Source organism: Antedon mediterranea, chromosome 5 (genome assembly GCF_964355755.1).
Source record: "Antedon mediterranea chromosome 5, ecAntMedi1.1, whole genome shotgun sequence".
NCBI lineage: Eukaryota > Metazoa > Echinodermata > Crinoidea > Comatulida > Antedonidae > Antedon > Antedon mediterranea.
The window spans coordinates 7,199,109-7,223,095 of NC_092674.1; the positions used below are offsets into that span (position 1 = coordinate 7,199,109).

The 23,987-nt window shown below is 31.9% G+C and overlaps 1 protein-coding gene across 8 annotated transcripts in view; it reads left to right on the forward strand.

The window, feature by feature from the left end:
- LOC140049530 (uncharacterized) overlaps window positions 1-23,987 on the forward strand; it is a 56,246-nt gene that overhangs the window by 19,218 nt on the left and 13,041 nt on the right. For 5 of the 8 annotated variants that reach the window (XM_072094427.1, XM_072094434.1, XM_072094433.1 and 2 more), the window contains 2 exons: window positions 16,625-16,705; window positions 18,429-18,573. In XM_072094427.1, coding sequence (XP_071950528.1) covers window positions 16,643-16,705; window positions 18,429-18,573 — 208 coding nt within the window. In that variant the 5' untranslated portion in view covers window positions 16,625-16,642. Of the gene's footprint in view, window positions 1-1,707; window positions 2,108-4,476; window positions 4,745-16,624; window positions 16,706-18,428; window positions 18,574-23,118; window positions 23,390-23,987 lie in introns of those variants that run through there. The other 3 variants (XM_072094429.1, XM_072094430.1, XM_072094435.1) reach the window with 3 other exon arrangements.

Consider the following 23,987-nt stretch of genomic DNA (forward strand, 5'->3'; position numbering starts at 1 on the left):
TTCTAAGCATTTACTAATGTATAGCATTACTTAACCCTATGTTGGGTTATGGTTGATGGTTATCATTGATAATTTACCCTCTTTTTTATTCAAAATACTTCACTGTGATATTATAAAACGTGTTATTTTTTTAGTAGCTGTTCAAATAAGATTTAATCACTGTTCAGAATTTCCTTATATTATCTTTGAATAGAAAACATACCCCCACATACCAATCATTATAATAACTGATTTATTTTCAACTATTTGTTCCTGGCGCTACTACCGGTACTAGGATAACTTCAAGTTTTCCTGCTTGTATTTTGAATATCTGTAATATAGTATGTATTATATAACACCTATATAAATTCCTGTCATTTGATTGGACGAATGTGGGTCACATGGCGTGCAATAGTACGCACTATTCAACGATCGTTAAATAGTACTTTTTAAAACATTTTTGTGTACGAAAAAAAAACGTCTAGATGTTATATAAAACAAATAATGAATGTTTTGTATTCGTGTAATGGTACAAATAATGGCACTTGGTGATTGATGAAAGGTTATATCAACTCGGCTTTGCCTCGTTGATATAACCTTTCATCATTCACCTCGTGCCATTATTTGTACCATTGCACTCATAAACATTCATTATTTGTATACAATGTAATTGTATGTTTTTTGTCTATATTATAGCTATATATACCTTTTCTGTCAACTAATCCACTGGACTAGAAATTCAGTTGTACTACTCTGTAGCCATGTATGTAATCGAGGAAAAAATTATTTTTCCTTCATGATGTTACCTGTGCTGTAAATTGGGTTTAATTGTTGAATATTACTGGGCACATTTAAAGACAATAAGTTACCATACTAAAGCTCTGTCTACACTACCAAACGTAATGTGACAAAAAATGTGACGTGCCCATATAAGATATATAGACATGATGATGTCATATCACGACTATATTTGGGCATATCACTACCATATTTGGGCACATTACATTTTTTGTCAAACTGGTTTGATAGTGCAGACAGAGCTTAAGTTTGGCACTTGGGTTTATGCTAAATCATAACAAGGTACAGTATATAGGGTTCAGATTGTTCATTATTTTAGGTGAGTTTAGGTTTAAGAAAGTGACTTTAATGTCTAATTTCCAAAAGAAAATTGTGGGGATGTTCCATTTCAGGGTGTGGTTCATGGGCTGTACCATTTACGGATAGGGATGTTCAATTCAATTAATTTTCTACTATTTGAGTTACATTAGCTCAACGAAAATAGGCTATTGTCTAGGCCTAGTCTCAAAATATTATAATGAAACTCTTTTCAATATTTTTTTAGTCCCTGGATAAAAAAGTACATTTTTTATTATATATATTGTTATACTGTACAAAGTATAAAATGTCATTGAAAGAAGTTCCACATCATTTAACAACTACTATATAGTTCACAATGTGTACTTTATATTATTGGGGCCTACACTATTGAAAATTTAGGGGTAAATTGTTCATAGGTTTGATAATGTACCATCATTCAAAATTAATTATTATTGAAGAATTTGTTGTAGAAATATTTTGTGAATAACAATTTAATCTATTCAGGCCTATGTGTATTGCCAGTTCTTGGCAAGATGGTGTTTGATGATAACATGCAGAATAAATAGCAATTATTAAAGGAGTATACCTACGTATTTCACACATAGGAATTAAATTATAATACAGCATCCTTCAAATAGATATTTAGCTGTTGGTCCTATTTGCTCTAATGATTTCTTTAGTTACCGGCACTAAACACCAATTCATTCCTGGCTTTTGTCCGATATCTATTCTATATAATTATCCTAAATATGAAATAACATTGAAAGTTGTAATAATTGACTTTATTATATTATAGTGTGAATGCCCTTTAATAAAGCTGGCTGTATACAATAAGCTTAGTTGTACTAGGTCCTTGGTGTATTCAGGATGTACATAGGAAGGAAATAACTGTACTTGGATGTTTGCAGGTTTGGTAATGTTGATCTCTAACTTACCTGGCTCGCCCACAATCCTTTCCTGTTGCCAGGTAGAAGCTAGCCATTTCTCATAGTAATTCCCATCGGATAGCATCTCTGTACTATTTGTAAAGGTAGGTGCCAATATTAATAATTAAAATGTACTATATGGCTCATATATCTATCCAATAGAGATCTATACAATAGGAAAAACTTGGACAACAAACTGATAAAATACTAGATTAAAATACTCAATAAAAAAAAAAAAGTTGTTTGTGTACATATAGGGGAAAATTGCAAAAATCAACTTTGGTCATTAAAAGAATAAGGTTTACAGAGGAATTTGGAGTTGTCAACACAATAGGGGTATATACAATCTTAAAGTAATGGTACATTGGGACCATCTGTTCCTAACAGTCCTGAATCCTTTTATACTTTTTCTATTCTGTCAAATTGTTATTTGATAAAGGTAATATTAGTCATTGTTAATCTAATCAGTTAAAATTAAAACTCAAGGTAACGTTTCATCAGATATTGGTGTTAAATTGTAAAATGCAGTAGTGACATAATACATTATTTCATTCTGAGTTTCGTTTCAAAGACCTTTAACATGGATACTGAAAATTTGTTGTAAATGAAAGAAAATTAATTGATCAAGCATAAATTATTATTGGAAAGTGAAATTGAAAGATACTTCATAAAAAATCTAGTTTCAAAGTGATTATCTTGATGGAAAATTAAAAAAATTAAAACTATAATATTCTAGTGTGGTCAATACTTTGGAAGGTTGTATTCATTTTTTAATAATACATTTTTCAAATGATACTGCTTCCTAATTTTTACCATATATTTAGAAAACCAAACCAGTCTATTTCGTGCCTAGCTTACCTGGATAAACCAACAATAGATTGACAAAGAAAGTGTGATGTGCCCAAATATGGTAGTTATATGCCCAAATATAGTAGTGATATGACATCATCGTATCCATATATAGGCACATCACAATTTAAACAAGTTTGATAGTATAGACAGAGCTTAAGAATGCCTGGTTTTAGTTACAGTTATTGTTTCCATGATAAAACAAACATTTAAATGACTAGAAATAACATTTGATGATAGGCGGTCCCCTTTTCTAAGTTCCAGAATTGAAAACTACTAACGAAATCCAAATGAATGTGTGTCAATGATCCCAGATAACACGCATATGTAGTGTTATTTTGGAGTTGATAAAATTAGGTTTTATGGTTTCGAAGAAAGTGCTTTTAAACTTAGGACCCTGGGAAATAAAGGCTTCGTAATCCCTGATCTATATCCATATTCTATCAACAAATTCATAAAGGAAACATGTATTTACTTTGTAATTTATCTTTTCAAAAGAAATAATACAAAATATGTATATAGCTATAAAGTTGATTTTAAGATTGTTTATACAGTTATACAATTTTGTAAAATTTATTATCAATTTTGAAGATTTGTATTGATGTACTCCAATTATTCAATCATTTTAATTATTAATAATAATAAATAATTAATTATATTATTATTTATTACATATTAAATACAAACTGAAAGAAATTTATACATATTTATTTTGAAAATATTTCATGAGATTTTACCATTCACCTGAAACTTAATAATAATAGACCCATGAACAATGTTTTTGTATATTTTATTTACTAATTATTTCAATTTAATTTTATTCAATTGAATAAAGATTAAATCTAGTGGCCAACGTCTTCGTTTGACTTTTTTATTTGGAATTCCAACAATTTAGGATTATACGTTTTAGAAATTCTGTTGATAAAAATAGAAAAAAATATAAATACTTTTAAAGGTAATGAATATAACTAATTGTAAACTAAGTGAGTTTGCAGTTTTACTTAAATACTTATTAATGGTAGAATAATATTATTATTGTCATCCATAAACTCCTGTAACATGTAGTCGTCCAATAGTATTAAAGGAGGAAGCAATTGACCAGGCCTACATCCCGTTGCCATAATACAGCCATTGTGAGCCAACGATGCCAGGAAAGTTGGATTGTTCCTGTTCTAAGAGTGGTTATCGTTTTCACAGGTCTCTAAACGCTGCTGTAACATCCTTTAGGGTGATATGGTTGAAAATTATGACAATGCACTACCAGTTTGCTAATTTTGATTATACTCTGTCAAATTGGTTAAATTTATTTATGTAGTGGACCCCCCGAAAAAAAGCAATAAAAACCAATATAAGTTCCCTTCAATTTGTTTGAATTGATCCAAAGAAATGTGAAATGCTGATTAATAATGGAAAACAAATTTAAATAGTCAGTACAATGTATTCCCTTCAATATAAAGCAAGTTCAGTTGGGGAGAGAGATTGCGGGATGGGGGGTTGTGGAAGGGATGTTGCTTGTGGTTTAGAGGAGTTCCAAGCAAGGTGTGGGGAGCTGGCATTGCAAGGAAAAAAAAGCAATATTAAAATTTGATTAAAAGTTAGTATACTGTAGGTATAATAACAATACAGGTACTCTTTAGTTTATGAACTAATTTAAACTCATGACCTATCACAAGAGGGAGGTATTAAATTGGACTGTTCCATTATTTACCTTGTCAGACAATAACCTGGTGAGTGTGCCAAGGCATATCCTGGTACATTGTACCAAGAGTTGAGAGTGTAAACAATCAAACTATTTTATGTAACGATTCTACCATATCTGTGCAACTGTTGTAAAGGAAAATACAAGGGATTACTGTACTGTAGCGGAGATTAGGGAGAATATTATCCATACGGTATGTGGGATATATTTTGTACTATGGTTAATACAGGAATTTGGAGAGTCAAATCAGTTATGTACTGTCAGTCAGTGTCAGTATTTTATTTTTTGCATTGAATATGAAGAAAAATACCATGGTGTATTATTTTGAAAACTTTAGTGAAGTGTTGAGGCAATCAAATAAATTGACTTTAAAAATAATACATTAGGTGTATATAGAGCTATACGGTATGTGTTGGTATTATATGTTTTTTACTTTTATCTATAAAATATGAAGTGATTATTTTCTTGGGGTTTGAAGGTGGGTGAGGGAAAAGGCGGAGGCTTATATAGATGGCAATTATTAGTTAGTTAGAACTTGGAACCTACAGAGTTAGCCCATAGAGAATATATCGATGGTTAGCCTAAGTAAATTCTTGTTTTAAATGTTAATATTAGAGAGGTTTCGCAATCTTACGAATACGAAAACGTCACGCACACGTATTCGTTTTCGTAAGCCATAAAAAAATCTGTTTCGCATGGCAACGAAATATTGAGGCGCGTCCAAAATATGACTGCGGTAAATTTGAGCGAAGCGCGCAGGTACGTGTTGCTTGGTGCTTGGCTGCCTAGGCCTAGCGTAACATCAAAGCGAGTGAGGACTTTAAAAACTGCTATTTATCAAAATTGACGTGGCATTTTAGTAAATTACTTTAGTAAATACTTTCAATAAATCTAGTATATTATAATCATGAATAATTCCTGATTCAAATGCAAAATGTGCAAAATAGATCAAAAACTATACTCGTTTTGTAGTTACGAATATGACTGGTGATATTCTTCAACACGAATACGCTTTACGAATATGAAATAGGGATGAGCTCAAAAGTTTCACAAATGTGTGACGTATTCGTTTTCGTTATCGTATTCGTAAGATTGCGAAACCTCCCTATTATAATCTTGGTTTTCTTTATAGGGCTAGTATAAATTTTCAGGTTTTTCCTGCAATGTTTTCTATGACTCTAATTGCTTCTAAATAGATGAATAATTATTACTCATATTGTACCTACATTGTTGACAATTACTATTCTGAGTGTACAAATTTGTACAATATGAAGAGTCATTGTAATCCATATATTGTATTGTGTAGTTGTTGAATGTATCATATTAATGAGACTAAAACTGCGTATGAATACTATACAGTTTAAAACAGATATGTTTATTTGTATTAATGAATATAACATTTTAGATCAATATATTCATATGCTATATGCAGTACCACCTGCTATTCAAACATAGACAAAACATTCAGATAGTTGAGTATAGCTTTATAAGTATTTATAATTTAATAAATCCTATAAAATCCTTGAAATATGCAAATTAAATTTGGGTAGGGTACTTAAAAGTGAATCATAACAACTGGATTTATGTCACTTTCCTCTGATCATGTGACTTTAATTGTCAAAGGTCGAGAAGAATCTTGATTAGTTCAAATTAACTTATCTGATTAAATTATGTTGAGTTTTTAACTGTTTTCGAGCCTGTTGAGCAACGTATATAATCTAGTAATATTTAGGCTCTCTCTAGGCTAACTTTATCTTCATTTTATCAACAATCGGTACATTATTTGTTGTTAGTTTATTGGCTTTTGAGTACACCCCTGTTGGAGTGCAAATCATAAGGGTACGTTGTTTGGTCGTTTGTGTGGGTTTTTCTCAACACAGTATGCTGATAACAATCAAGATTACATTAGTTAGTTTGTATAAGGACTTTATGCGACAACAAAATGTGGTACGCATATATGGACATGATGATGTCACATAACTACTATATTTGTGCATATCACTACCATATTTGGGCATATCACACTTTTTTCAAACTTTTTGTTTGTTTGATAGTGTAGACAGAGCTTAAAGTTATGTATAGTTTTTCTTCTGCTGGAAAGCATTTGGGCATACTAGGCTACAGTATGTCATTGGGACTTCAATATAGTACCCTATTTCTATTTTATAAACAGAGTTTTGCATAACTTTTACAATAATACTAGACATGTAACTCGTCACTTTGACGAGTTTGGTTATCCGCCGCGCAAGTGGTGCAACATTAACATTAAGGGGATAGGTTGAGGACAAAAGGAAGTGTTCACGTTGGCATTATGACCTGAACTGAAGAATATGATATGTTGTTATTGCTGAATTTTATTATTTAAATTCATATATAGTATACACAGTATAATCTGTATCCATATCACATACAGTGACATACAGTGTAGAATAGGTGAAATTACGGGACCCGCTATTTATTGCACTTTTTAACATGTTGACGGTTTTAAAATGGAACGCGAAGGTAGCAATTCCGAAAGGAAATTATCTCAGCAACAACGTATTAGCGTGTAGAAGAAATTTGAATACGTGAAATATTGATGCGCGCTCTTTTAAATGTAATGAATTATGACGCAAAAGATGAAAATACGACCTTTTTTATTTAACTGGCCATATGATGACGTCACAACATCCGATTGGCAACATTTTTACATAATTTCGTATCTGCAATCCAATAGCTTCCAGAAAAAGTTTTAATCGTGATTATCACATTTTATTCTTACGAGCTATAACAGATTAAAATTTACTGTAAAGATGAAATTGATGCCACACGTGATTTAAATTTTTAGGCATGATGACGTCAAAAAAATTAAAATATTTTTATCTCATGCGAAAGATAGTTGATTGACCTAGACAATATCAAAATCGGGGTGAAAATGGAAAACGAATAAGTGGAGATGCGCTCTATTCAATGTGATGAGCTATGACGAAAGATACAAAAATCCTAAATTGTATATTCGCGTGGCCATACGATGACGTCACAATGTCCGGTTAGCCATATTAATACCTGATCCGATATCTACAACTCATCTACTTCCAGAATATGTCATCCACAAAAAGTTGACCGTCTAGTTTAGAAATTACGACTGTTTTAAAAAAGGCATATTTTAAACGAATTTTTTAACCTTTTCATAAAAAACGCGCGCAAATTGTCCAATTCGACGTGCTCGTATGACGTATCTTTAAGTCAAAATTGTTTAAAATTTGGTAAAATTACTAGAAAAGGCTGGAAAAACATAAATCACGCGAAAAAAATACGTTTTCAATGCTACGTGCGCACCGCACACGTAAAAATGTGCGCACGCGTGGGAATTTTTTACATGCTTAAAACGACATGAAACGCGTAGAAAGTTGATTATAAATTAATTTTGCGCATTTTGAAATTTTAAATGCGCGTGCGCGCGTAAATTTGTGTAAAACACGCAATTTTTTTTCAACAGAAATTTAGCGCATGATATAAATTAAACTTTTGCAAAGTTTCACTTTAAAATGTTATTTGGTTTTTGACATATGTTAAATACGAGAAAATCGTTAAATCGCGCGTACGTCACGTTGCGCAATTGTAAACATCATGAAAAGCTTCGCTTGACGACGTTACATAAATGTCAAAATGTTAACATAGTTAACAAAATGTTATGTTTGCAAGTTTTAGAGAAAAGCGTTACACAAAAATCATACAGAAAGAAAGAAGATTAAGAAAAAGATGATGATGATGATGATGATTTCGTACAATCACAAGAGGTTATCCTGCAACTTCGTTGCGGATAACCAATTACAGATTATTTGACAGTTGGCCAAGCCTATAGAATTGTTTGACACAGTTGTCATGGCAACAGGAGCCTGTAACTGACTCCTCGTACTGGGTTTCACCCTTGGGCCAAAAATATTTCAACTTGCATCAAAACAAGTAAAGATTTTATTTATAAGTATTCCTTGTTCATCAGTTATCTATATTTTTGGGTAAATTACTGTACATGAACTCTAATATTTATTTAAAGATGTATTGTCCCCCTGACAAATTTTTGTAAACATTTTTTTGTTGAATATTCCATTTTAATGTCACATAATAATTATCCACATTGACCAAAAATTGAATCGAAAACAAAATGTATTTACCTGAAAAAACTGTAATTTTAAGCAAAAAATGGTCAAATTGTCTGCCAGCCAATGGATTTTGGTGAAATTTAACAATTTATTTTGTCACTTTATTCCACTTTTTTGTTTAAAGAAGTGATTAACTTTATTAAAACTACAATATAACACATTCAAAGTCTGATTTAATTAATCTTCATTTACCTTGTTTTTTGGGGACACTACATCTTTAAATGAGGATTTAATAATAGAATTATTGGCTGTCGATCATAGTTGTCTTAAGATTGAATATCTTGATACATTTTGATGAAGATAAATAAATGAAAGTTGAACTTCAAGAATTAAAAAAAAATGGAAATTGTATGATTTTAATATGTATGGAATATGTATTAGATTTCATTAAATGGTTTCAGTTTAATAAAATTCATTTTTCCAAAATTGTGAATTAAATAAAACGCTCATGTTAATACAGTATATGTATTTGTAATGGTTTATTTAATCATTCTCAACTTCTACCTGTAGTTACATGCAAACATATCAGGGATTCCTTTACGAGTGGTATAACTTTACTGACCTGTTTTTCCCCTCAAGAATTATGAATTAGTAAAATGAAACCAATTGCTGCTGTAAATCTAAACTTCTCGGAAAAACATGACTAAAACAAATATCCATGTTTGGTTGGGCATAAGTTTGCCGGGGACACACAATTGGAAATCTAAAGTGTTTCACATCCTTTATGAATTCCAAAATAAGCTGATGATCTAAGCACTGTCAGTTACACAGTAGACATGATGAGTCATTCCCTGATGGTCTATCGTATGCAGCAGCCTTCTCATACTGCATGCTGCCGCCGTTGTCGTTACTACTATCTACCGGTTCCGTCTCACATGTTTTAATCAAGAAGAGGCAGTGTGAATCATGTGCCGTTTAATATTTGTACTATGAATCATTTCAAATTGTGTGCTCAGAGACATACAACTATCTTGTGAATTTATCGTTTTGAAAATTTATCCTATAATATTCTTAGCATTTCTGGATTATAATTGGTTATATTTGTGTATGGATTATTATTAATTGAAAGGTAATTTATCATTATTGCTTGATGTTTAGTATGTAGTAATTATTGTAAAACCTATGTTGAAGGTTAGGTCTGTGCTGTGTATTAATGCTATATACTATTATGACTACACCCTATGCCTTAGCCTAGACAATCAGCTATATTAATTAATATTTATTTTTTTGTTTATCATACAGTATTTGAAACCTACTATAGTGTTAGTGAAGGTTAGGCTTTGTGAGCACTGTGTATATATTCTTAAATTTCACATACTGTACATCCTATGCCTTTTGGAAGCCTAGAGAATTCACTATATTATAATTAGCAATTATTTTTCAATTGGTTTATCTCATTATACAGTATTTTATATACATCGTAATATGATATCATTAAAAATAAAAAATAATTTCCTATACTTTATCCAGCTGTTTAGATTTAAATCGTAATTTAGTTATTTTTAAACAGAATGTATTCTTGAATTGTCAAGATTTCTTTGAAAATATAATTTATGAATAATTGAGGAAAAAATATGTCTTTGTCTATTGAGGAATTTTTTATTCATATATGAAGTATGTGTGGATATTAATGAATAGAGGCCAGATTTATTCATCTAATTTGTGTTGTTTGAAACCACTGAGGCGTTGAATTCCTAACCATGTGGACACGCCTCCTTGAATATCAGTCATGCTTCACCGATTTCACACTACTTGAAGTAGGTGTGTCAAATCTTATATGAGGTGTTAATAATAATATTATAAATGCGAATCAATTTGAACAATATTTATCAAAAAGAAAATTCTTTAAAATGTAAATCTATTTTTTGAAGTTGTCTAAATTTACTTGTCCCTCCATTTTAAAATTTGTTATTGTGAAGGAGAACTCCCCTTTTCGATGTTTTTATCACGATATTAAATTGAAATTTAAAAAAAAGATTATATCCAAAATTTGAAATGTTTCTACACTCAAAAAACAAGGTTGTAAGAATCTTCTAGAATTGGCATAAAAAAATAAAATTTAGACGGGATAAAAAATGTTTTCAATGGAGATCCGCCCATCCCATCTACCACGCGACTACCAACCCATAGTGGTCTATAAATGGAGATCCGCCCATCCCATCTACCATGTGACTACCATAGTGGTCTATAAATGGAGATCCGCCCATCCCATCTACCACGTGACTACCAAATGGAGATCCGCCCATCCCATCTACCACGCGACTACCATAGTGGTCTATAACTGGAGATCCGCCCATCCCATCTACCACGTGACTACCAAATGGAGATCCGCCCATCCCATCTACCACGCGACTACCATAGTGGTCTATAAATGGAGATCCGCCCATCCCATCTCCCACGTTACTACCATAGTGGTCTATAAATGGAGATCCGCCCATCCCATCTACCATGTGAGTGAGTGGCCGAGCGGTTAAGACAGTGGAACCGTAATCACGTAGCCATAACATCGGCAGGGGTTCGAGGCTCACTCACTCCATGGTTCTGGTGGTAGAACGAGTCTTCTCGGATAAGGACTATAAACCGTAGGTCCAGTGTACACAACTTGCTCGTGTGCACTTTAAAGAACCTAGTACATCTTTCGAGATGAGTAGGGGGTTACCCCGGTGTATTAGTACATCACAGCCACTGATCACCAACTGGGCCCTCTGGGAGATCAGTCTTTGACTGAAGAGGTTACCCAGTATAAAGATAAAAAAAACAAAAAAAAAAAACAAAACGTGACTACCAAATGGAGATCTGCCCATCCCATCTACCACGCGACTACCATAGTGGTCTATAAATGGAGATCCGCCCATCCCATCTACCATGTGACTACATAGTGGTCTATAAATGGAGATCCGCCCATCCCATCTACCATGTGACTACCATAGTGGTCTATAAATGGAGATCTGCCCATCCCATCTACCATGCGACTACCATAGTTCAAAACATAAATATTTTAATGTCACTCAATTATATTTTCCATAGAATCTCTTTGTTTTAGAGTGTTTGTGTTGCCGTTATACTTGGTTTTATTGGTTATTAATTATTAAACATTCACTTCTTCTTTCGGTTTCTATGTTTAGTTTAGTTGATTTCTGTTTTATTTTATCATTTATGCGAGAGAGTCTCGTAAATGGTTGGGGCGTTGGTTTTATCGTTGGCATATTTCTTTGTTTCTTTATGCTATCGTACCTAATAATGGTGAGATTATTTTATACATTTTATTGAAATTTTAGTGTTGAATGTGTTTTATATATATAGTGTATTATTTTGATAGTACTTTTAAGTTTATTGGGGAACGTGGTATTGTAGGCTATCACAGGCAGACATTTTTTCAAATTAATGCTAGCAATGTGCTATGTACTGTACTGTACACTATTCATGTATGTATATTGTGCAATAGTCTAGGTTTATATAGAAGTTTCAGCCTTTGGTCACATTAGATCTATATTAGCATTAGCGTTACTTTTTAGGGCTCTATTCAAAAGTTTCATCTTTGAACGATAAATGAAATTGACTAATTACTGTATTTGAACCAATTGTTCTTATACAGCATTATTATGTACAGTAAATTCAACCCCATAACTAGAACTTTCTTCGAAAGTAGTTGCATGTTTTCCCGGATTTAAGAGAGTTGAATCTGTTTTTTCAAAATTATTTTACAGATGTTTTACTGCAGTAACTAAACGAATGATAATGTATCAGTCACTGCAATACTAGATAATTAAACAGTATAAAACAGAATGTAGTTTACTGCAGTAACTGCTTTAGATTTTATTATTTTGACATGGTCCTTTTACCATACCATAGTGTATAGTACATGTCTAGACAGTGTATAACCTTAGGCCCATCTTCTATGTCAGTCATAATAATATGTTAGCCTATTATTGACTATAGGCCATGGACACATTGACCCTTTATTACTGTGCAAAATTACTGGAAATCTATGATATAACAGACAAAGCTTTTTTTACTTGTTAACGGATGTAGATAAGACATTAGTTGTTCTTGTTAGAATTTGACCTAGATTCGTTTTTCAAATTCGAAATTAATCACTTTAACAAATCCCAGTATATAAATTATTTTATTGTAAGATTAGTATTTACTAAAAATTATACCAGTATACATTTTTAGTATATTTAATAAAATATTATTGTATTACTTAGAAAAAAGCAATTTATAATGAACTTACCAATGAAATAATTAAATTTGATTGTTAATTACCAAGATACTGATAAAACTTTTGCAGTTTTCATTTTGTCAAATAATAGTTTTTATCTGTGATAAATGATTTATATCTCACACTAAAACAACCATACACGGGCTATACAGTCACATATTATAGTACTATATTTCATTTATTTACACTGAAGGCTTTACCTCACTGGGTCACACACACACACACACACAGCACATTAAAGTTCAAAATTGACTATTTTTAAATGGGCATGTGAATCATAATTAAATAACTATCTTTGATGTGTATGTATTTTTGCGATTAAAGGACATCTTTTTAATAAATAAGCATAAATATATTTTAATAAAGAATAATGATTAATTTTAAAATGTCAAGCAGCGTTTTTTGTAAGAAATATTTCTTGTTTACAATTGCAATAACAAGAACAAATTTTCATTTTAATGCTCAATAGTTATTGTGTTTGGAATTGTATGTGAACGACTCCAGTTTCCCCAAAGTATTTTACTCTTTTAAAACATTAGTTTAGCGTAATCCAAGGATTTGGATGAATTCCTGAAATTAACCCATAGAGACCAATGTGTCATTTTACGTAATGTTCGTTTTCTAGTCAGTTTGAATGAGTATGCTTTGTAGTAATAAAATCATGTGATGTGATGATCAGCCAATCAGAATTGAATAATGATGTACAACTGGTACTAATTTTATAATTGATTCTTTTTAAATTCTGTATAAGTAAGTAAGTATTATTTATTGCTTTCCAAGAACAGTACAATTTATAAAACAGCATAAAATATGAATGTTACTTAAAATAATACTAAACAAAAACTTTAAGGAAAAAACATGAAAAACAGGGGATAACCCTGCCTTTTAAAAGGCTTGTTTCTAAAGGAGTCCCCAATAAATGTGTTTGTTAAATAATTAGTACTTAAAATATAAGAAATGATATAATAGTAATCGGGGCTCATCCTTACAGTAGGTTAGTTGAACTTGCTCATCTAGCTAGTAAACCAAATTTAATATTGAAAAATTCTTCTGGTCATAAATATATGACATTTTTTGTGAAAAAATGTCTGGCCAAAACGGGCTAGGCACTGGAAGGGTTTAACTGGTTATTGACCGACAGTGGACGACCTGTTCTAGAAATCAACTCTTGTGTTTTTTTGACATGAAAATGTACCGACTACTCACTGTGAGTACATATGTGAATGTTATTATGTAGATTTTATCCAGGATTAGAAAACCTATAGTATCTACAGTATATCTACAATCATATCTTGATCATTTATTTTGTATGTTTGGTCTGTCAAGCCTCCAGTGTTTGATCTTATTTACTAACAATCATAATTTCCAGGATGGAAGTTCATTTTGCTTGTACTGTAGGGCCTGTTTCTGCTGCATAAAAAATAACCGGTTAAAATCGGTGTGAATAAATTAAAATCGGTGTGAATAAATTAACTCCATTTTCTTGGCAGCAGAAACAGGACACATTTGTGGTAACCGGTTAAAAGGCAGCGCAAAATAACCGGTTAAAAACACTAATTTAAATCGGTGTTAGAACGCCGTTTAACCGGTTATCGCTGAGCAATTCTTAGCTGCAACACGAAATAACGGTTATTTGATTGACAGTTGTGACCCCGGGTCAGATACCGTCGCATACGATGTGTGTTTTCCTCGTGGTTTTGACAGTCGAACGAAGAAGTGAACATGTATGTGGATGAATGAAATCACAAGATATGTTATTCAGTTGTGGGGGGAGAGAAAGTACGGGGAAGGATGGCAGGCAATAGAAAAGAATCACAGATAATAAATAAGAGCATTTTTGCGAAAGTAAAAGAGGAGTTTGGGGTGGAGTTCCGGGGACTACAACCCAAGCTAAGCAATTTGAGGCGTTAGTACACGCTCGCGAAGGGTATGGATGGTCCTATATAAACACCAAAACGGAAACAAAAGGAACTCAGAATGTTGCAAATACCTACCAAACGATAGTAGATAATGGTTAATTAATTATGAAAACCCAAATTTGATAGCAAAAATCATCCGAATTTATGTTATAAACGATGAATTTAGCAACAAAAACTTAATCCAAACGAGCATATTTATGGCACGCCCTTAGTGCCTTTAATAGGAGAACAATGAACATTCTTACTTTGATCGTTTTACATAATATAATTTTTTAGAAAAACATCACATCGACCGAAAACAAAGGTAATCAGAGCCTTTGATAATATATTAAATATGATTTTATTAAGCATAGAAATGTGTTATTCTTTATGTTAGTACATAAATATACGAAATAATGTTCAATACTCATTATTTTATTAAAGGCACTATATGCGTGGATATTCTATGACTTGGATACTCTCGTTTGATTTAAGTTTTTGTGGCTAAACTCATCGTTTTTAACATAAATTCGGACAATTTTTGCTATAAAAGTTGGGTTTTCATAATTAATTAACAATTATCTACTCTCGTTTGGTAAGTATTGCAACATTCTGAGTCTCGTTTTTGTTTCCGTTTGGTGTTTTGTAGGACCGCGCTCGCGAAAGACAACAGTCGTTCACGTGGGAAGGGCCGTATGTCATCGCCTTTGTTGAGGATAAAAATTATCCTAGTTTAGGCGATCGGGCGCTGCACGACCCTCCCCATCATGTTCTTGAAGGCGCCATGAGAATTAATTTTATTATCGATGTAAGTAGGCTTTACAAAAAAACAAAACTTGTAGACCTGGAGACAACATTTTATTTTTTTAACATGTTTGAGTGAGATGTTCGGCGATATAATACACACGTGTGTACTCACGACGTCGATGTAAACAAACAGCCAACTTCTACTTCCGTCTGAGTGTATTGCATTTTGGGTAATGATGACGTTTTGCTCGACGACCACCCATAGATTTAACCGGTTATTTCGGAGCACAAATTGAGCAGAAACGCGGTCTTGTTATTGTTATCTATTTTTAATCTATTTTAAAATAACCGGTTAAATTGCGTTATGCAGCAGAAACAGACCCCTAGATAGTCAAATTCTAATGAACCTTGGATCTGACACTTTAATTAGATTTTCATAAATCTGTGTGACATATATTTGACCCTTAATCCAGTCTGTTGTGCACAAGTATTGATTTCAAGAGCAGATACCATTTTGAAGCAATAAGCCTGTTTATTCAATTACTGTTGATATGTTATATTCATAATACTTGGTATATCAAAGTGTCAGATTTTTGTATATTCAATGTGAAAAATTTAGATTAATTATTCATTTTAAAGGTGAAGATATATTATGATAGTTCTTGTTTTAATTGCCAAACTTGACCATTAATTGATACACAGTATTATATAACAGTAAACACCTAAAAAAATTCCTGTCATTTGATTGGACGATTGTGGGTCACATAGGATGCAATAGTATGTACTATTTAACGATTGTGTAATAGTACTTTTTTCACTCTGGCTTCTCTTCTTGAAAATATAATTTCATCTTTCACCTCATAAAATTATTTGTACCATCACACTCGGAAACATTCATTATTTGTATAAACATTATACAACGGTTTAAACATAAATGGTTTTTCTGACTCCGTTCTATTGCTATTTGTGGACCCTATAACTAGACCTCAAGAAAGATTGTTTTATTTTTGCATACTGATATATTGGTTTGTAATTAAAAAATAACGTTTTTTTTTTCTCTGCAGGTTGTAGGAGAATGAGAAATGTCGTTGTCAGAGCGACGCCCGTCAGTGCTTACACTAGCGAGCATAAACTATCCTGATTTGGTATGTTTCTCAAGTTATACTGTATTCTTGATAAAAGTAATAATCAAGTTGTATGTAGTTTGTAGATTGTTGATACGGAACGGGAAGAATTCCATAGTTGTCCACTGTGTTATAAGCAACTATTTAGTAGTGTCCCATACCAACATAGGCTGCCAAATACAAGGTTGAAACTCTATATTCTACCAGTCAAATGGGTGTGGTTGGTCGCTCTCTGACCTTTACCCTCTTCCCTACTCTAAATGCAAAGCGCTCGTAAAAACCATTTTGGTTGACTTGTGTGTACAAACAATAATTGAATAGTTGAGAAGCACTGATAATTTCAGTATTATTTCTACTTAACTAATACCTACAACCTTGAACCTGCAATGATTTTTCAGCTATTTAATTTTTTATACAAGTTGTTGCATAATTTGTAAATACCGATTCCGCCTCTTTCACTTGATTCTACTATGCTATACCTGCTCGACATGTTTGTCTGATATATTCTCAATGAAACCCTTGTTTTGTAAGTAGAACAAGGCCCTATTGTGTGATAATAATTTAGCTAACTAATTGGTTACTAATTGCTCAAAGTGAAAATGATTTCACATATTCGAAAGTATAATCATTTTGTCGTCAGTGTATGTAAAAAGATCACCTGTATGGAAATCTTGCCAGCTTAATTAACTTCTGTGTAGATAGGTGGTAGGGTGGATGTTTAACCTTCCCACTTTAATTGGTATTAAAGGGAATGTTTTAGGACTGTAGCTTAAATTTAGTATATGTTCCAAGCTCACCTTAATAAACGGACAATAGCCTATTTTCCGTGAAGAGACACAATACTAAAAAAATAAATTTGATATAATATCCCTATCCAATAAATGGTATAGTCTGCAAACCCAACCCCCAAATTGGAGCATTCCAAAATGATGTCATTAACTATACTGTCAATGTCATCAACTATACTGTCGATGTCATCAACTATACTGTCGATGTCATCAACTATACTGTCGATGTCATCTAGACCTGCTAAAAAATGAGATAGATAAATTTGGTTATGTATCAACTTTTTCGTAGGTCGAACCAAACACCTTATGATTAGAAAAATGCCTTCTTACCATCAGCAATTATACCACCTTTCTACTACTAAATACCTGTAAGGATTAATAGCCAATATTACCAAAAGCTACTGGTATTATTAAGTGTCATAGCCCTATACCTGGTAGATAGAATACCAAGGTCATTGATACTTGACATCCATATAGACTTTGAACATCGTATTATAAAATTTAATAAGTAGAAGTTAAGCTGTTATTATTAATTACCATATTTCGCATACCCATTCTACATTCAATTGCCATATTTTTTAGATTTATCATTATTACATAGTGTGTATATTGTGTGTCTATTTTGACGAAGTAAGAATTACCTTGTCCAATTTCAATGTGCTACATTTGGAATATATCGAAAAAAATCGGTTGGCCTAGGGCTGGCCCTGGGTTAGCACTTGATCCACAAATTTAGGCCGACTTAAGACTGCATACAGATGTGAACTGCCTCTTAGTGGCCCATCCATATCATTACCTTACCTTTCCCATTACAAAATGACAAAAATTATAAGAATGGCAAGTAGTTTAAAAACTTGTCAGGAGTGAGACCCAGTCATCATAGCAAATTTCCCCACATTTGTCATCTAATTCTGTATTTAAGAATGGATCTTTTTTATTTTGTTTTACTTTTATAGTTGACATCTTGTATGGAACAAGGACCAGCCGTAATAGTACAAGCCACAGATGGACTACCTCTCACCCCTATGCTATGCACGGCTCTGCAGAGCCCAGAAGAGGATTATCTAGGTGTCGAGGAAGCAAGAACCTTCAAAGAACTTGGTAAGTGGTCAATAAGTTATTTTCGTAGGCCTACAGGCTCAGATGTAAGCCCATCCTCATGACATTTGATTCAGGTCATTGTGAAGTTATATAACCTTTGACCCATCACTTGCCTGATTTAAGGATACAGCATAAAGGTGACTGGGTTAGTTTTAGTAGTAATTTTTTTTTTCCACTTTTTTAATTTGTATTAAAAAAAATTGTAATACTACAAGGAAGTAGCGGAAGAAGATAGCCAAACAAAACAATGCATGTCTCATGAGGGGTCCTTTACTTCAAGTGCAGACACCAGTTATTATTGTTATAACTGTAAAAATGTGTATTAATGAATTAATGAATGGAAGGCATGCTTTTTTTGTCATCACGGTTGCAATCTCCTACCTGTGACCCGAAAAAAAAAATGAGATGCACGTTTTCCTTGCCACATAGCAATGAGTGTTCATAAAGAGTGAAGCAATACCAACACAAATCATTTTTGCACCACCAAATATGTTTTTTTCAAAACCGCACATTTGATGTGCACTCGTGTATATACAGTATATCTGATATCTATTTTATAAATATTTTTTCTTCAATTTTTGTTCTTCAGTCTTTGTTTAAATAAGTTATAGCAGACTAGGTTTATAATAATTGTCTATCAATTCTTTTGTTTTGTTTATCGGTCATTATGCCATATGTGTATATATCGTGTATGTTATCTTGGTACCAAGTCCAAATTGGTGATGTTGTGTGTGTTGTCTATTTTGTCTATGTTTATTTAGGTTTTTGTTTTTTTACTTGGAAAGGCAAATTACTGAAAAATTAAATTAGAAACAAACAACTTCATATAACTGAATTTTTAACGTAAATTATGATTGCAGTTGGTATACAATAACATAGAAATAAATACAAAATATGATAATATTAATTATTTCATAATTTTGTAGATTAACTAGGTCTATATTATGATGTAAATTTAATTACTGGCATAACAATTGAAAAGTATGGTTATTTAGCTTGGTAGACTAGGCAATTATTCAGCTATGGTTTGACCTTGTATCCTGGTTTTATATTAAACAAAAATGATATTGTTTTGACAACAACCATGAGGTTGCCAGTGTGTTTGACTATAGAGGGCAGCAAATAATTTGTTTTGAAAGAGTGTACAATGATATTTAAACTTCTATAACAATTTGGATTATTTTATTAGTTATCCGAGCGGATAACTCCTTGTTATTGTATGAGATCAACATTTTTTTTCTGTTTTTACAATTTCCTGACTAAACATTATGTCTTTACCTTCCCTACTTAGATCTTATGTTTAGTGCACTTGTTATAACGTTCTATGAAAGATAAAAAACAAAAAAGCACAAAGTTACATTTTATTATTTAATATTGTTTTTAAAAATTGTCTGCTGCCACCTATAATTCTTGATTTATTAGAGAAGACCAACAAATTATGATACATGTATAGTAAACATGATAGACCACAATACTACTAGATTAGATTAAACATAAGGTCTGCCTTAAGATAGAGTAGTACTCAAACTTATCTGTATTCAAAAGACAAGTGACACTCTAAGGTCCACTCAAAAGATTGTTTGCACTTATTTGTCAGAAGAGGAGCAATGAATCATGAATTATTTTGTGACAAAGACGTATAATTTGGTATAATATAAAAGTTAACATTTTAATACTTAATTAGGTCATCTTTTAAGTTCATCTATGGTAAGTATTAAAGCAATAGTCATCAATTGCCCCTGTATCAGGGAGATTACCACCTATCTGATAGGACAGTGATTAATTTACTATTGGTAATCCTTGGCTACATTGCCTAAAGACATAAAATAAAATGTTCCTATTGTTCGAATATTGAGGTAGTTTAGGGTCTTTTTATGTTTGTCATCAACATCAACACATTGTGAGGCTATCATAAAATATATTTACAATTTTTGTGTAATGTTGTATCAGAAGAAGTAAAATTAAAAATAATATATTTTATATAAAATATGATTTTCTGTTTGTTTTACCTTACTTAGGTATTTCTAGGGTAAAGAAGATTATTGTCAATTTGCAGGACTCCAAGTCTGTTTTAATTTCGAGTTAAATTTAAATATTAAAATGTTCCAATAGTTTGTTGTTGTTCATGCATGTTATAGGATAATTCAGTTCAAACGGTTTTCTATTGCGAATTCATTTAAATTTCTGGTTTTTTACTGTTAGTTTTTGCATGTTTTCTGTAAATATTTTAATAACCTTTTAAAATGTGAAATTGTGTAGTTTTTTTTCTACAGAAATTAATATGTTTTAGTTCAATTCTTGTTTTGCATGTAAAATTGTTTTTTATTTCTTGAGTTCTTGACTTTACTTACAAGATTTGTTTTGTTTTTAATTTTTCTTTTTTGAATGATGTTGGAATTTGAATTGTTAATTTGTGTTATTTCGTTCCACTGTTCATTAACCAATCATGTTTCACTACTTATTTGACTAATACCAACGTACAAATACTACTCATTCTCCTTTTAAAAATAAAAATAGCAATTTTTATATTATTGCCTACCAAATGGTTCGATCATACAGCATGATAGTTGATACAATAATGCTGCATCAGCTGATTTTAATTTTGGTGCCAACAGAATTTATGGTTGCATTTTTCTCTTGTTATTGAAAGAGATCAGAAAATGAATTAAGTAACTTGTGCAGTGATGCAATGCTTGTCAAGTTCCGATTCCAGGATTGTGTTGTGTGTGTGTTGGACGTTCAACTACTGATCGAGGTTCGAATCCAACTCTCGCCACGTTTGCCTCTCACCACCCAGGTGTATAAATGAGAACCCGGTTAGATCAAGACACAACTTTGCACTGATTACTAGCTGCATTATGTTTGATACAAAAAAAATGACTGAGGTAATATTTAATGTTCAGTGCTTAGAGGTTTCACAACATTAACTATATAAATCCAGAATATTATTATTATAATCAGTAAGGCTTTGTGCTGTTTTGTGATGTTATACAATAAAGAGTTAGCCATCATATCTATTGAAAAACTTTACTATCAGTAGTATAAAAATTAATTATTCTATTATTTAGAAATAATATGAAGAATCACATAAATCAGTTTATCCACAGTATAGTTTTTATAAAATTATTACATTATCAAAGAAAGAAAAAGAAAAACAAAATGCAGTCATTGCAAACGTACTGCTGGATGATTTAGTAATGTGGGCTTGACATTGGTATATGAATTGAATATTTGTGACTGTCACTCTCCATGCTGAATCGTGTATCAAGGCCAAGATTCCTGAGAAAACCAGAGAAGAAAAAAGTTTTTTCCCTTCAATTTCCATCCAGCCTCTAAAAAAAGGATAATGTCAGTTGACTTTAAAAGGAGAAACCTTTAGTTTATTTGATATACTGTATTATCCTCTGGTGTAATCCCACTTCCTAGAACACATGAAATTAGGCCACCTTTTAGGTAGGACTATACACAGGGAAAGCCTGATTCAGAAAAAAAAATGATTGGTAAATATTTCTTGTAAAGACTCATCTGAACTTGCTAGAGAGAGAGGCCTAAATCCAGACCAAAAGTCAATACTGGGACTATACCCAGAGATATGCCTGTTTGTGAAATCAGACATAAAGATGGGTTGAATTAGACCTAAAGTGGGATTATAACAGAGGATATGTGGTAGTTAAACAAGTAAGTTATTGTATTATATGCTGAATAAACTATTTTGTATTCATATACAGTGGAGTATTTATTTTTACATTAGGCCTATTGTAATAATTAGGTGTACAACAGAATGCATGCTGATCAACAGTGTACTATTTTTTAACATACTGTTCTTAAAATCGGAAGAATTTTATTAGGTACAATTTATTAACGATCAAATTCATGTATTATATAATATATTATTTTTACAAATTGATAATGGTTACCGTAAATCTTCTAATTGTAACCCTGGGCTCTTATTCTTTGATTGTTTTTTAGGGTGTAGACTATTTGAAGGGGGTTACTATTAAAAGGGGGTTACTATTGAAAGGGGAGTTAGGGTTACTTATTACTAAAGTTAGGCACTAATTATTCCGGTCAGCAAATCAGCAAAATAATAAAACAGTCGAATAAACAAATTTGTTTGAACTGTAACTTTATTTTTTAGAGTAGTGGGTTATTTATTATAGATTGACTTAAAGTGGGTTACTATTAGAAGGGGGGGGGGGGGGGTTACTATTAAACTGTGGGTTACTATTAGAATATTTACCGTATATTTTAAATATTGCCTCAATTAATACAGAGATGATAAAAAGAAGTATAAAATATTTTAATAGTAATAATTTTATGTACCCTATAAATTGATTTGAATAATTTATAATGAAAATAATATAAATATAATAGACCTAAAAAAAATATTTAAAAATATAATAGTTATTAAAATTGATATATAATTTAAATTAATAATGATAAAATTTAAAACAGAATATTGATATATTAATATTATTATATTATTATATTATAACTACCCATACTCATCATAAAAAGGATCTTATTTTTCTGGTTTGTTCATTTCTGATCTATTCCAAGTTTGTTTTCTTTGTTTTTGCTGAAAGTGTGTTCCTTTTGTTTGCTCGGAGGTACGACAAAACATTTGGTTTATACGACACATGCAAATTAGTTCCGGCATTTCACAATGCGGAGCGATATTTTACTGTGTGTTGTCACAGGATTGATGAGCGCGAGCTGTTTTTGAGCAAGTGTTTTCAAGCCTAGATATAGCCAGGCACAGACAACAAGATGGCAATGGACTCTACTAAAAACCTAGATTTACTACTTCTCGCTGGTAAGCAAATATTTGTTGGAATTGTTTAATGTATTTTATGTGTTGATTATCTGAGTACTTCTAAAAGAAATATCATCACCAGTATTTCGTTTATCGTGATTTTTCGAAAGTTTTTGCAAACCAGGAAGTGGCCTAGCTAGGTGAACGTCCAAACGTTGTGTTGTTGTGCTGTAGTATTATAAGCATGTGCGATCACTTCCGGTTTTCGGAAGATGTTGATAAACTTCTAAAATAAAACAATAATTTAACGGTATATTGCCGCGATTGTTATTGTTTCATGTTCTAAGGTCATGAGTGTAGCTTACAAGACATGTATTTGTTGAATTTTTTTTTGTTTGCCATGCGAATTTTGAGGTACAAAGCCGAACCAGGAAGTGGGTGTCTGTTCGGAGGCTGCAGACGATTTCGTGAAGAAGGGGGCCTTTCTCCCCATCTGTCTCAAATATACGTACAAGGCCTAGCGAATAATTTGGCCTAGTTTCCATTTAGTTTTCAGTTCAGTTTTCCGTTCATATTTGAAATATATTTATAACTTAGCTGTGTTATATATCGTATTTTTTTTTACTGTTTTACTGGTTAATAATAAATACTGTAACTT